At 38.4% G+C, this 13,241-nt stretch overlaps 2 protein-coding genes across 2 annotated transcripts; one reads left to right on the top strand and one right to left on the bottom strand.

Moving 5' to 3' along the window:
• Positions 1 to 2,011: 2,011 nt before the first annotated feature.
• LOC127949669 (thymosin beta-11) lies at positions 2,012 to 4,211 on the bottom strand. The gene is made up of 3 exons (XM_052547132.1): positions 4,057 to 4,211; positions 3,063 to 3,172; positions 2,012 to 2,904 (listed from the first exon to the last, which is right to left on the bottom strand). Exons 2-3 carry the CDS (start codon positions 3,160 to 3,162, stop codon positions 2,873 to 2,875), a joined length of 132 nt encoding a protein of 43 aa, XP_052403092.1. The 5' UTR covers positions 3,163 to 3,172; positions 4,057 to 4,211; the 3' UTR covers positions 2,012 to 2,872.
• LOC127949075 (glycerol kinase-like) lies at positions 4,203 to 13,132 on the top strand. Its single transcript, XM_052546012.1, has 4 exons — positions 4,203 to 4,210; positions 5,289 to 5,395; positions 5,485 to 5,562; positions 12,702 to 13,132. Exons 1-4 carry the CDS (start codon positions 4,203 to 4,205, stop codon positions 12,803 to 12,805), a joined length of 297 nt encoding a protein of 98 aa, XP_052401972.1. The 3' UTR covers positions 12,806 to 13,132.
• Positions 13,133 to 13,241: the final 109 nt, after the last annotated feature.

Raw genomic sequence — 13,241 nt, 5'->3', positions numbered from 1 at the left:
ATATATATATATATATATATATATATATATATATATATATATATATATATATATATATATGTAATGATTAATTTAAAGATGCTTATACACACACACACACACACACACACACACACACACACACATATATATATATATATATAGATAGATAGATAGATAGATAGATAGATAGATAGATAGATAGATAGATAGATTATATAGTAGTTTGAAAGGTGACTGAGGTTGCATACATGCTTTCCTACTGTATATAGGCAAAAAAAAAGAAAAAAAAAGAAAAAAAAAAACCTGTATGTGAAAAGAGTAGTATGTCCGAATGTATGTCCGAATTCACATTATTCATTAAACAACTGCCAAAAATTACCAGTAAGATTCTGAAGTGCATCTGATGAACTGAACTTTTTACAACACGCGAGAGAATCTGTAAATATGTGCGACACAACTGATGCTGGTAGGTGATATGTCAATGACAACATTACCAATGTAGTATGTCCGGATCACATTCATACTACACACATTCACATACTTTTTAATGGTCACAACTCATTCAAGTACCTACTCAGAGAATATGCTATTTTGGTTATAATTCCCAGACTATATTATGTAATTCTTATTATGATATATTACATCACACATGACATGTTACACCACTTCTTGGGTTGTGGCCTAATGTTTAGAGAGTTGGACTTGTAACCCAAAGGTTGCGGGTTTGAGTCTCACACCAGCAGATGTTGTAGGTGGGGAGAGCGAATGTACAGTGCTCTCTTCACATTCAATACTATGATTGAGGTACCTTTGAGCAAGGCACTGAACCCCCAACTGCTCTCTTGGTGCTGCAGCAGAAAAATGACGGCCCACTGCTCTGGGTGTGTGTGTTCACGGCTGTGTGTATGTGTGTACTTTGGATGGGATAAATGCAGAGCAAATGCACTTGGAGCACTATTTCAAGTATGGGTCACGATACTTGGCCACGTCACGTTCACTTCACTTCTTGGGAGTGGATGGCCACTTAAGTGTTCAAACCATGCAGATTGATGGCTTTAACTAATGCATATACCATTAATTAACAACCTCTGAGACGAACTTCATAGTAGGTCTGTCTTTAAAAGTTTATAAGTTCAACATCAGTTCCAATATATGGTGAAAATGAATGCCACTTATACTAAAATAATCCAACTGTTACACTATAAATTACAAACAGATTATGTGGCATGTCTAAATTTGCACTTTATAATCAGCCTTTGGCATTTCTTGTATTTACCAGAATTTTTGATTAAGATCTTAGAGGGAATTAATACAATGGATTGAGTGGTGTGGGTGGTGGGGGGATGGGTCAAGATGCAGAAGATCTTTATGAATTTATTTGCCTGTGATGTCACTCTCATGACACAAACACAGAATCTTTTAGCCCATATCTTCCAATCAGTGCCTTTCCCGGGAGATTAATACAGTATTAAGTGTAAATGACTTAACACCAATCCACTTACAAGGACACATGCAAAAATCCTGTTTGATCAATGTGCCCATCAAAGTTCTACTGTAGAGAAAAATCACCAGAGAATCATGGCCATTTTAATTTCACATTGAGAGGAAACACTGAGCCGACTGTCCTCTTTAATTACATGCATACTTAGGCTGTCCATGAAGACAGAGTTTGGAGAGTAACTATAGTAATGAATGTTAATGGTGGAGATACAGAGATAAAATGGTTTCATTTTTTATCTGACAGATCTACTGTACTATATGCACTTTTTTTCTAACATTTTTTTTAAACCTGAGATTTGCTTTGTACCTATTGATATATGGAATCTGTGTCACCATGCTAATGTAATTAGGGTTTAGAGGAGACACTAATCCATGGTGCAAGAGACAGCTTCAGAAATAGATCATGACTTCAAGCCAATTGCATGGTCAGTGAAATATTTACACAATGTTAGCATCCTGAGTTGAATGAATTGTTGTTAGATCTTGCATAAGTGCAAATGACAACAAATTAAGATTGAACACAAGAAAATCCTGATAACAAAGTTTTTTATTACAACAGTGTCAATTTTCCATTATTGATAAATGGTTTATAACATTATAACATGGTTGCTGAGGCTTATTCCTTTTACAAAACCCAACAAAAAAAAATCTGATCTACAGCTGAAAGCGATCACATTGAATTTACATTTTGAAAGGTGATAACCGCCATACAACAAGACAACCAAGACAGGGTGCGACACAAAGCCACCCCGAAACCACATCAATAAAAAAGGGCACAATCAATTAAAATACCACACCTGGTCCTTAGAAGTGTTTTCACATCTAGACTGAATTTGCTTTTTTTTCTCTTCCTCTTTCTTGCCAATAAAAAAAAAGCATTTCACTGAAGCAGCACTAACAAGAAGGTGTTAATCATTACTGACATAGAAACCAAAGATTGTGCAGTGAATCCTAAAATTTGAAATAAAAATATGATGGCATAACTCTGCAAGCTGGTCACTTGTCGACACAAAGCCACACCTCAATCGGATGATGAAAATTTGGGGATATCCACTAGGCCACGCCCCCTTATCCTATGGCAACCAATGCAAAAAAGCCCACCGTGGGCACCAGATGAATCCATGCAACATGCTCCTGGAATTAGAGCATTTTGTTCTTCTCTTCGCTGGACTGGACAAGGGAGGTGGTCCAGATGCATCTAGGTGTTGCTAGAAGGGTCGGCTCATCCCATCTGACAGTGATGCAGCTTTAGATTTATTTTTATTTTTTTCTGTTTCATATTTTCTTTTTTGACATTTTGGTTACAAAGTTATACTGCTAAAAGAAGTGACTGAAAAGAAGGCAATGCAGGGAAGGGAGTGTGCACAGTGCATGATGGCAACTTGTGTCTTCACGAGGACGCCTGCTTCTCCTGTTCAATGGCTGCGGACAAAAAAAGAGTAGAATTCAGTGTAAATGTCTTTTGATAGCATTCTAGTAGAGAAAATTACAAATTATGACCTAAGGCCACAGATGTTGCAGTTTACTGTAGTTATATAATACCATCCAGAAAAAGTACAGTTTTGTGCTGTAATTCTTACTTTCTTTAGATGGCAGTGGGTTTTTCTCCTGCGTCTCAGTCTTCTTCAGCTTGCTTTTGTCAAAGCTGGTGACCTCCTCAAGGTTTGGCTTGTCAGACATGATTGGTTGTCTGTTCAAGGAACAAAAGAGAATAGAAATGACACTTCGTTTTCACTCTTTCTGGACTGCAAAATCTTTAAGACAAAGCGAGGGTAGCTTCTCTAAAAACGCCAGAGGCAATGAAGCTCTAGAGATCTATTGTTAATTTTGAGGAGATTTGCATCACAACCCGCTGATGTTCCGGACACTGGCAGACTGAACTGAACAAAACCGCACCCTTTCTGAATGGCGTCTGAGGCAGCAAAAAATGAATATTTACATAACAATAGCAGTTCTCACGCATATGTCACAATATGAATGATTAAATGCTACAGGGATTCAGTTTTTTTTTTTTTTTTTTTTTTTCTTCCTAATGTTAAAAAATCCTACATACTTTTGCTCTTGGTCAGGCAAAGCATTCGGACCGCCTTTAGCAAAATGTGATTGCATTCAGGAAAACCACCGCCCTGTACTGCTTTATCACCCACAGCACTCGATGCTGCCGTTTCATTCAACGCCCTCTTCACCAATCACACGTTATAACGCATTAGCGAACTGTGCTTTTGATACAAGGCACCAAATGTGCCAAATGCCATAATGAGTCACATCCTTATTAATGCATTTGCACCACAAAGAGGCTTAACAAAGAAAACTAGGTTAACTGCCTTGATCCCCTGAAGGTATCGACTTTAAAGCAACATTTGCATATTCGTTCTTACTGTTTGTATCATTCTATAGATGTTTGAATACACTGCGTTATCAAATACAAAGACATATGCTTTGTTTTCCACAATTATTTTGAAAAGAACAGATTTCACGTTCAATTAGAATAAAGATATAATGGTTTGCATTATTACCAATCGTTAACACGGTACCAATAGCATTATTTCATATGTGTAGCTCTTAAACACATACCTTTGTAGACGTATTAGAGTTTGGAGTCTTTAGCTGAATAACGTTGCAGTACTGTGTCGCGCCAATGCGCAAGCATGAAATATATAGAGGGAGATATGCTAATCAAACGCTGACGTCACTTCTCTGTTCTCTTGGAAGACAGAACAATGTTCAGGTTAGAGGAATTTAAGATAATCAAAATTATTCGTTTTAATCAGAGACACTCACAAACCAAAAGACAGAAGTAATATGCTTCATGACAACGAGATCAATTCATCTTTTATTATTATTGTTTCTTTTTTGAGTTTTACGTTGGAACGATTTTAGCATTGTGCCAAGACACCATCTGGTGGACATGACTGTAACGTTTCATTTCATATGAGGTTCCATATGGAACCTTATAATTTCATGCACATACTTGTTTTTGTTTATTTATTTAGCAGAAAGCAACATAACAGCTAGAGTTTGTGTATACGTGCTTTTAATAAATAAAAAGGTAACGTTAGTTGCTTAGCATCTACAAATGATAAATTAAATCATATTAAGAGTGAAATAAATTATATATTCAATGTTAACATTAAGTCTCTTTTTCTCCGCCGTTTTTATCTACTTATTGTCACAATGTTTTATATTTCGCAATAACCTTTGGGAGACTTTTATGTGCCGGTGCTGGGTGCTTTTAATTTGGTATTGACCCGGAAGTATTTTTGGACCCATGTGCGTTCCAGTTCAAATTAACTGGAAATTTTTTTATCAAATTTTTGTTTTGCCTTTATTGCAACAACATTACAACCAAACAAGGTACATGAACATATTTTCAAAAAATATCCACAGTTATTCAAACTTGGTTGAGCATAACCAAACTTATAACAACAAACAAACATCAAAAAAAAAAAAAAAAAATTGATTTTCTACCTAATTTTATTTCAATTATTACAACCTGGAGTGTTATGAGTCGTAAAATTATGCTTGAACAATAATTTCCAATAAAGCAGCACTTGCTGATGAAAGTGATTGTCTGGGGTGCCATGTCAGCTGCTGGTGTTGGTCCACTGTGTTTTATCAAGGGCAGGGTCAATGCAGCTAGCTATCAGCAGATTTTTTTAATGTTTATATACTTTTTTATTTTGAAGTACATTAGTTAAACAAAAAGAGAAATATTGTATAATATAACATTTTTTTTAGGTATTTCTTTATGTATCTTTAAGTTAACTATAGTAACCTGTTAAAAATAAAATATTGTCTTCCCTCAGCTGGGCTGAGGAGGATCCAAAAGAGATTCTTCAGTCTGTGTATGAGTGCATGGACCGAACCTGTGAGAAACTGACCCAGCTCAACATTGACATCTCAAACATTAAAGGTAACAAGACAACTTATTTCTTCACTCGCCTGCTATTACATGCTCATGGTTGTTTATTTTTCTTTCTTCATGTTTTAATCGGTCTGCAGCTATTGGTGTGACCAATCAGAGGGAAACCACCCTTGTTTGGGACAAGGAAACAGGAGAACCACTTTATAATGCTATAGGTAAATATTATTACCTTCATATTATATATGCCCAGGGGTGGACTGGCCATCTGGAGCACTGGGAGTTTTCCGGGTGGGCAGTTGGACAATGTGGAAAATTTTAATTATAGTAAATGTATGTATTCTTCATCGGCCCACTTGAGTTAAAATTATTAATTTATTTAGCTTTCTCAGACTCCGATAGCAGTGTAACAGTGCTCGGCAATGACATGGCCAATCAAATCATAGGAGGTGGGATTGGAATTGTTCATATAAGCTGAGCAGGAATTCTGTCACATCGCTGTTTAACACTTGAAGAATGCTTACATCTTCTCAATGTATTTGTTAATTTTCACACAATGTAATTCCTCATTGTGTGTAATGAGCAATGAACTGGATAGTGAATGTGAAATATGTGTTTGCATGTTGTGAATGTTACTTGTCTTATGTGGTAGCCTTTTGGGGACTTCACTTGTCTAAGAAAACGATTCATTAAACTCAAAGTAGGAGAGTTCTCATCTTTAGACTTGACTTTCACTCAAGTGTGTCATTGTTTGGACTGTCATGTATTAACATAAAAATATTGTTTGTTTGCAATTAGTTCACATGCATTATTTTATTGGAAATAAGTGTTCTTTATAATATATATACAGGTCCTTCTAAAAAAATTAGCATATTGTGATAAAAGTTAATTATTTCCATAATGTAATGATAAAAATTCAACTTTCATATATTTTAGATTCATTGTACACCAACTGAAATTCACGTCTTTTATTGTTTTAATACAGATGATTTTGGCATACAACTCATGAAAAACCAAAATTCCTATCTCAAAAAATTAGCATATCATGAAAAGGTTCTCTAAACGAGCTATTAACCTAATCATCTGAATCAACTAATTAACTCTAAACACCTGCAAAAGATTCCTTAGGCTTTTAAAAACTCCCAGCCAGGTTCATTACTCAAAACTGCAATATTGGGTAAGACTGCCGACCTGACTGCTGTCCAGAAGGCCATCATTGACACCCTCAAGCGAGAGGGTAAGACACAGAAAGAAATTTCTGAACAAATAGGCTGTTCCCAGAGTGCTGTATCAAGGCACCTCAGTGGGAAGTCTGTGGAAAGGAAAAAGTGTGGCAACAAACGCTGCACAACGAGAAGAGGTGACCGGACCCTGAGGAAGATTGTGGAGACGGACCGATTCCAGACCTTGGGGGACCTGCGGAAGCAGTGGACTGAGTATGAAGTAGAAACATCCAGAGCCACCGTGCACAGGCGTGTGCAGGAAATGGGCTACAGAGAAGCAGCACTGGACTGTTGCTCAGTCCAAAGTACTTTTTTTGGATGATAGCAAATTTTGCATGTCATTCGGAAATCAAGGTGACAGAGTCTGGAGGAAGACTGGGGAGAAGGAAATGCCAAAATGCCTGAATTCAAGTGTCAAGTACCCACAGTCAGTGATGGTCTGGGGTGCCATGTCAGCTGCTGGTGTTGGTCCACTGTGTTTTATCAAGGGCAGGGTCAATGCAGCTAGCTATCAGGAGATTTTGGAGCACTTCATGCTTCCATCTGCTGAAAAGCTTTATGGAGATGAAGATTTTGTTTTTCAGCACGACTTGGCACCTGCTCACAATGCCAAAACCACTGGTAAATGGTTTACTGACCATGGTATTACTGTGCTCAATTGGCCTGCCAACTCTCCTGACCTGAATCCCACAGAGAATCTGTGGGATATTGGGAGGAGAAAGTTGAGAGACGCAAGACCCAACACTCTGGATGAGCTTAAGGCCGCTATCGAAGCATCCTGGGCTTCCATAACACCTCAGCAGTGCCACAGGCTGATTGCCTCCATGGCACGCCGCATTGAAGCAGTCATTTCTGCAAAAGGATTCCCGACCAAGTATTGAGTGCATAACTGAACATAATTATTTGAAGGTTAACTTTATTTGTATTAAAAACACTTTTCTTTTATTGGTTGGATTAAATATGCAAATTTTTTTGAGATAGGAATTTTGGGTTTTCATGAGCTGTATGCCAAAATCATCAGTATTAAAACAATAAAAGACCGGAAATATTTCAGTTGGTCTGCAATGAATCTAAAATATATGAAAGTAAATTTTTTTTCATTACATTATGGAAAATAATGAACTTTTATCACAATATGCTAATTTTTTTAGAAGGACCTGTATTAGTTGGTTAAGTGCTGGCGAAAAAGTTGAGTCTTTAGAGGTTTCTTGAAAATGAGTAAAGACTCGAGATTGAGAGGTCATTCCAGCAACTTTTGAACTTCTTTGGGATGGCACCACAAGGCGTCCTTTCACTTGCAGAGCGCAAACTTCTGGAGGGCACATAAGATTTAACCAGTGAGTTTAGGTTGTTGGTGCCGTGCCAGTGGTCGTCTTGTAGGCAAGCATCAGTAATATGCTTGATAACCCTTCAATACCATTATTTTTAATCAATATCGATAACAACTCTGCTACTATTATAAACAATAATGGGGAACTACTACAACCTTGACGAATTCCCCTTTTAATAGGGAATCGTGTGCAAGTAATAAGTCTTAGAGCTACCGAACCATTAATATTATATAACATTTCAATTAAATTTATAAACCTTCTTCCAAAACCAAAGTGCTTCAAAGTTTTCAAAATAAATGGATTCTCTACCGCATCAAATGCTTTAAAGAAATCTAAAAAAAAAAGAAATCCACTTCCCTGAACCACCTCACTATAGTCAAGTAAGTCTAAAACCAAACATTATGAATTGACCTTCCTTCTAAAAATCCTGACTGTGTCTCACTAATTATGGTAGAAATACTTTTCAGTCTAGCAGCAATAGCCCCAGAAAAAAAAAAAAATCTTATAATCCGTACTGAGTAATGTAATAGGCCTCAAATTATCTATGTAAACTCTTTTATCTTTGCCAGCTTTAAGAATAAGTTTAATTAATCCTTGCTTCATACTTTCTATCAACTCTGTGTTATGTAGAGGGGTTGTGAGGAACTCAAATGCTGACAGGAAGTACCAAACACAGGATTTATTAAATCACAAAAAGGGGAAAACAAAACCCACGAGGGGGAAAACTAGGGTAGACACTAAATTACTTTGCAAGACACGATAAACAAAGACTCTGAACACTAACTACAAATAAACACTCACGGTTACACAAAGACTTCTTAAAGGGGGTTACAAGGATAAACTCTCTCACGTGGCTGACAAGTAGAAACATATGTGGAACAATGAACCGACAAAAGACAGAGCACACTAGGGCATCTAAATAGGGGAACTAAAGGCAATCACGACAAGACTAGGATAACAAGGGGGGCGGGGAAAGGGAACGAGACAACACAAGCACATGGCCCAAAGACAAGGCCATGTGCTTGTACACAAAACACGGGTCTGTCATGATCCTGCCTCAAGACTAGAGAAAAGTCAGGACATGAAGGCAGGATCATGACAGAACCCCTCCCTTAAGGAGCGGCTTCCAGACGCTCCCCAAGGGAACAAACGCGGGACAAGACTGACTGGGACAGAGACAAAAACCAACAAGACATGACAAACAACAACAAAGGCAAACATGAATAAACTGCGACAGGGTTAGGGTGGCAAATCAAAAAAAAAAAGGGAAGGGGAGGAGTTGGGACAACAAAGCTCATGAGGGACAGACCAGGGTGGGTGGGGCAGGAGTCCTAGAAGGACGGGACGAAGGCTGACGACGAGGGGTCCGGGCAGGTCTGGGTGGTGAGGGTAGGGGAGTGGTCTCTGGACAACTGACAGAGGACATGATAGGAGAAGTCACAGGACACGGGTAGACATCAACGGGACACTCGACAACATCAGTGGAGACAGAAACTGGGTCAGGAACTGCGCTAACTGCGGCTGGCTCGGGATCTCTGAGGACAAGACAGGACTGGTGGGGGCTTCAAGGATCTGGACAAGACGGGACAAATAATTAGACAGAGTCTTGGCAGCAATTATAACAGGCATCTCCTTACGAGATGAGACAGACTGAAGTAATGCTTCTGCTGCAGAGTCGGCCGCGGCTCTCTCCTCCACCCTCACGACTGCGGACTTGGGAACAGTTCTCTTAGTCGCCGGTTCAGGGTCAAGGCTCTCCGCTGCTGGCTCGGGCACGCCAACGCTCTCCGCTGCAGGAGGAGACAGAGTCGCAGGACCGGAAGACCCCTTCTTCCTCCTCTTCCTCCATGGCCGCGGTGCAGAGGTCGCCGCTGGGTCTGAGACGGGCTGGGGGAGTTCGGTCTCTGGCAGGGCTGACTCCGTCGCTGAGGCCTCTGAAGCAGACTCCCACGAGAACCGTCTCCCTCGCTTCTTGGGGAGATTGATGGGTGTGGGAGGCACCTCAGGATTCGGGGAGGGATCTGCCTGTTCCCCCAGTGTTGTGACGGCCAGGAGACGACCCTCTGGGATCACTGGCAGTTGGGTAGATGGTGGGGACCTCTGCGGCTCCTCCTGGGAGAAACTCTCCCACAGCCAGGCATAATTGTTAAGAATCCATCTGCTCTCAGACGAGTATGGGAGGGCGACCCTCTTCTTGTCGGTGGGGGGGTGGGGGGGGGGGGGGGGAGACATCCAGCATTGCTGGCGGAACTCGAATTGGGATTGTAGACATCCTGTCTGCGGAGTTCTGGTTTTGTCGGTTCATTCTGTCAGGGTTTGGCAAGGAGGAACTCAAATGCAGACAGGAATCACAACACGAAGGGTTTATTAAACACATAAAGGGGAAAACAAAACCCACGAGGGGGAAAACACTGACTAGGGTGGATACAAAATAACTGAACAGGACTGAGTTAACAAGATAAACAAAGACTCAAAACACAAGAACACTAAGTACAAATAAACACTCACGGATATACAAAGACTTCTCAAAGGGGTGACAAGGATACACTCTCTCACAAGGCTGACAAGTAGAAACACATATGTGGAACAATGAACAGACAAAAGACAGAGCACACTAGGGCATCTAAATAGGGGAACTAATTAAGACACAACAGGTGGTACAGATAAGGCAATCACGACAAGACTAGGATAACAAGGGGGGCGGGGAAAGGAAACGAGACAACACAAGCACATGGCCCAAAGACAAGGCCATGTGCTTGTACACAAAACACGGGTCTGTCATGATCCTGCCTCAAGACTAGAGAAAAGTCAGGACATGAAGGCAGGATCATGACACTCTTTCTTTTCAATAGCTTCTGCTAGGGCATTAAATAATAAAATCCTTAAATCCTTCCAAAAAATTTAAAAATAATTATTGGTGAGCCCATCAGTCCCTGGAGATTTATTTAAAGGCATTTTCATAACAACTGAATCGAATTCTTCAACTTTAAGATCCAAATCACATAACCTTTTAAAAGAGTTATCAATGTGTGGAATATTGTTTCGAATTTGAGCAAAAAAGAGATCTGAGTCATCTGAAGAAAAATCAGAAAAATATAAATTAGAATAAAACAGAAACACTTCTTTTTCAATTTCTTCTTAAATCTTTGCATTCTTCATTTTGGATCATTAAATGGAGTTTCTTTGTTGCCTATTTTTTCCCAAATTACTAAAATATGAAGAGTTATTTTCTCCATCCTCAATCCACCTGGCACGTGACCTTACAAAGGCCCCTTGTGCCCTCTCCAGATAAAGATGATCAAATTTATTTTGCAGCTCCATCAGCCTATTTTTTTTCTCATTATTTAACACAGGATTAATACAGCACAAACTTATTTCACGAATTAGTTTTTTTTTTCTTTATATATTTTCTATATTTTCTCTAATTTTAAATTTTAAAAATTCCCATTGCTTACATTACAGTCAAAACAATCATTTATCTCTATGTTTCTAATCAATTCCTTAATTTTACTACAAAATTCTTCATTTTGTAAAAGATGGGCATTGAACTTCCAATAACCTTTGTTTCTAAATTGCTTACCTACAGGTTCTAGCACAATTAAGGTTAGGAAAGTCGACTCTGGACAAAACTATAAGCATTCCAAAAATACTTACAACTTGCTCAGCAGACTTCCCTGTGGTCAGTTCTTGCTTACGGCTCTTAAATTACTACTCTTGTAGACAATAACTTGTCAATAATAAAATACAAGTTTTATTAAAGAAGTTATATCAAAGTACAATAGTAAAGTTACAAAATCAAGGTATAATCAGCTGGTATCAGGCATCGAGGGATACTGCACTATTCAGTATCCGTCTGTCGAGTCTCTCTCTCAGTCTTTTATACACAGATGTCAAACGCTGGAGTGCTGCCAACTCCTGTTTACGTCGCATTGCTTTAGCCCTTTTCCTCTTCTTTTTCATCTTAACCATCTGCGAAATACACCTTAACTACTACTGTATATTGTCCATTTATCATAAAAACTATTTCTAATACATAAGTGTTTCTACTCTAAATCAGTCACTACATACATTTCATGCAAGTAAGCAGTTTTCTTAATGTTAGTGAAGTTACACAATATATTTTCCATATAGCATTAATCACAGGGTTACATGTTTGTACTTAGGTTACAGTACTGTACATCTGTTTATAGCAAATTAAGCATTAATCAAGACAGTACAATTATAAAATCATCATCTCCATTAACAAGTTAAACAACTATAAAGCAACTCTACGGAAGGAAATAGTGTCATCATAAAACAGCAAAGCGTGCTTCACTGGAAGCAAGGCAATCTGACCTTCTGTATGAATAATTTTAGATGGCAAGTGTCACAAATTTACTAACAGAAAATGTGCGGAAACTGTAATATGAAATGTTCTGTGTGAAGCTGCTGCTTTGAAACGATCTGTAATTGTATACAGCATATATAAATTAAGGTGACTTGACTTTAAACTTTGGAACTTGCTGGACAGCATGTATCCTCAGTTTTTTCACAAACCTGCAGCTGTGAAATGCTACTCAAGTGCTACTTGATGGAAAATAAATATTTTGAATTTAATACTAACATTTCAACTACGCTTTCAATGCAATGTGTTATGCAAATTATATAATCTGTAATGGAAAAAACTATGTAATGAATGAGAACATAAGCATTTTAAAATTGTAGTGTTAAACCTCACTGTTTAAATTGGGTTTAACAGGTTGTTGGTTAGCTTTTTGCTGAGAGAGTTTTGTTGTTTAACACTGTTTGAGTAATATGTTTCAGATGGAGCCTCTGTACTGGTCAGCTTGGTCACTTGTTCAGTACTTCACCATCATCACTTCCACAGTCCTGTGAACGGTGTGTCCTTCTCCCCGATGGAAAGTTAATTATTACACACAGCACTTATTATCTTTATAATATGATTTTATGCATGAAAGTATTCACCATCAGGGCATCCAAGATGTAGATGAGTTTGTTTTTTCATTCCGTATTTGGAGAAATTTAGCATTATATCATTTGCTCACCAGTGGATCCTTTGCAGTGAATGGGAGTCCAAAGAGCTAATAAAATCATCACAATAATTCACGTCACTTCAAATCATTGCTTCAGGCCTTAATTGTAATAACATTCATTAGTGAAACAGTCCATCCACTGTTGTCGTCTCATATCAAAATCCACTCACATATTTGTTTAGATCTGTTTTGACTTGTCAACACTGCTTGATCTGTGTATACTTCTTTCCTGATTCAGATGAGATGCCTTTTTCACTGGAAAAAGTAATATTATGAATAGAAGATTTCTTATTGGAAACAGTGGTTTAAA

The sequence above is a fragment of the Carassius gibelio genome, chromosome B1 (genome assembly GCF_023724105.1).
Source record: "Carassius gibelio isolate Cgi1373 ecotype wild population from Czech Republic chromosome B1, carGib1.2-hapl.c, whole genome shotgun sequence".
NCBI classification, from domain to species: Eukaryota; Metazoa; Chordata; class Actinopteri; order Cypriniformes; family Cyprinidae; genus Carassius; species Carassius gibelio.
This window is presented reverse-complemented; position numbering and strand designations above follow the sequence as displayed.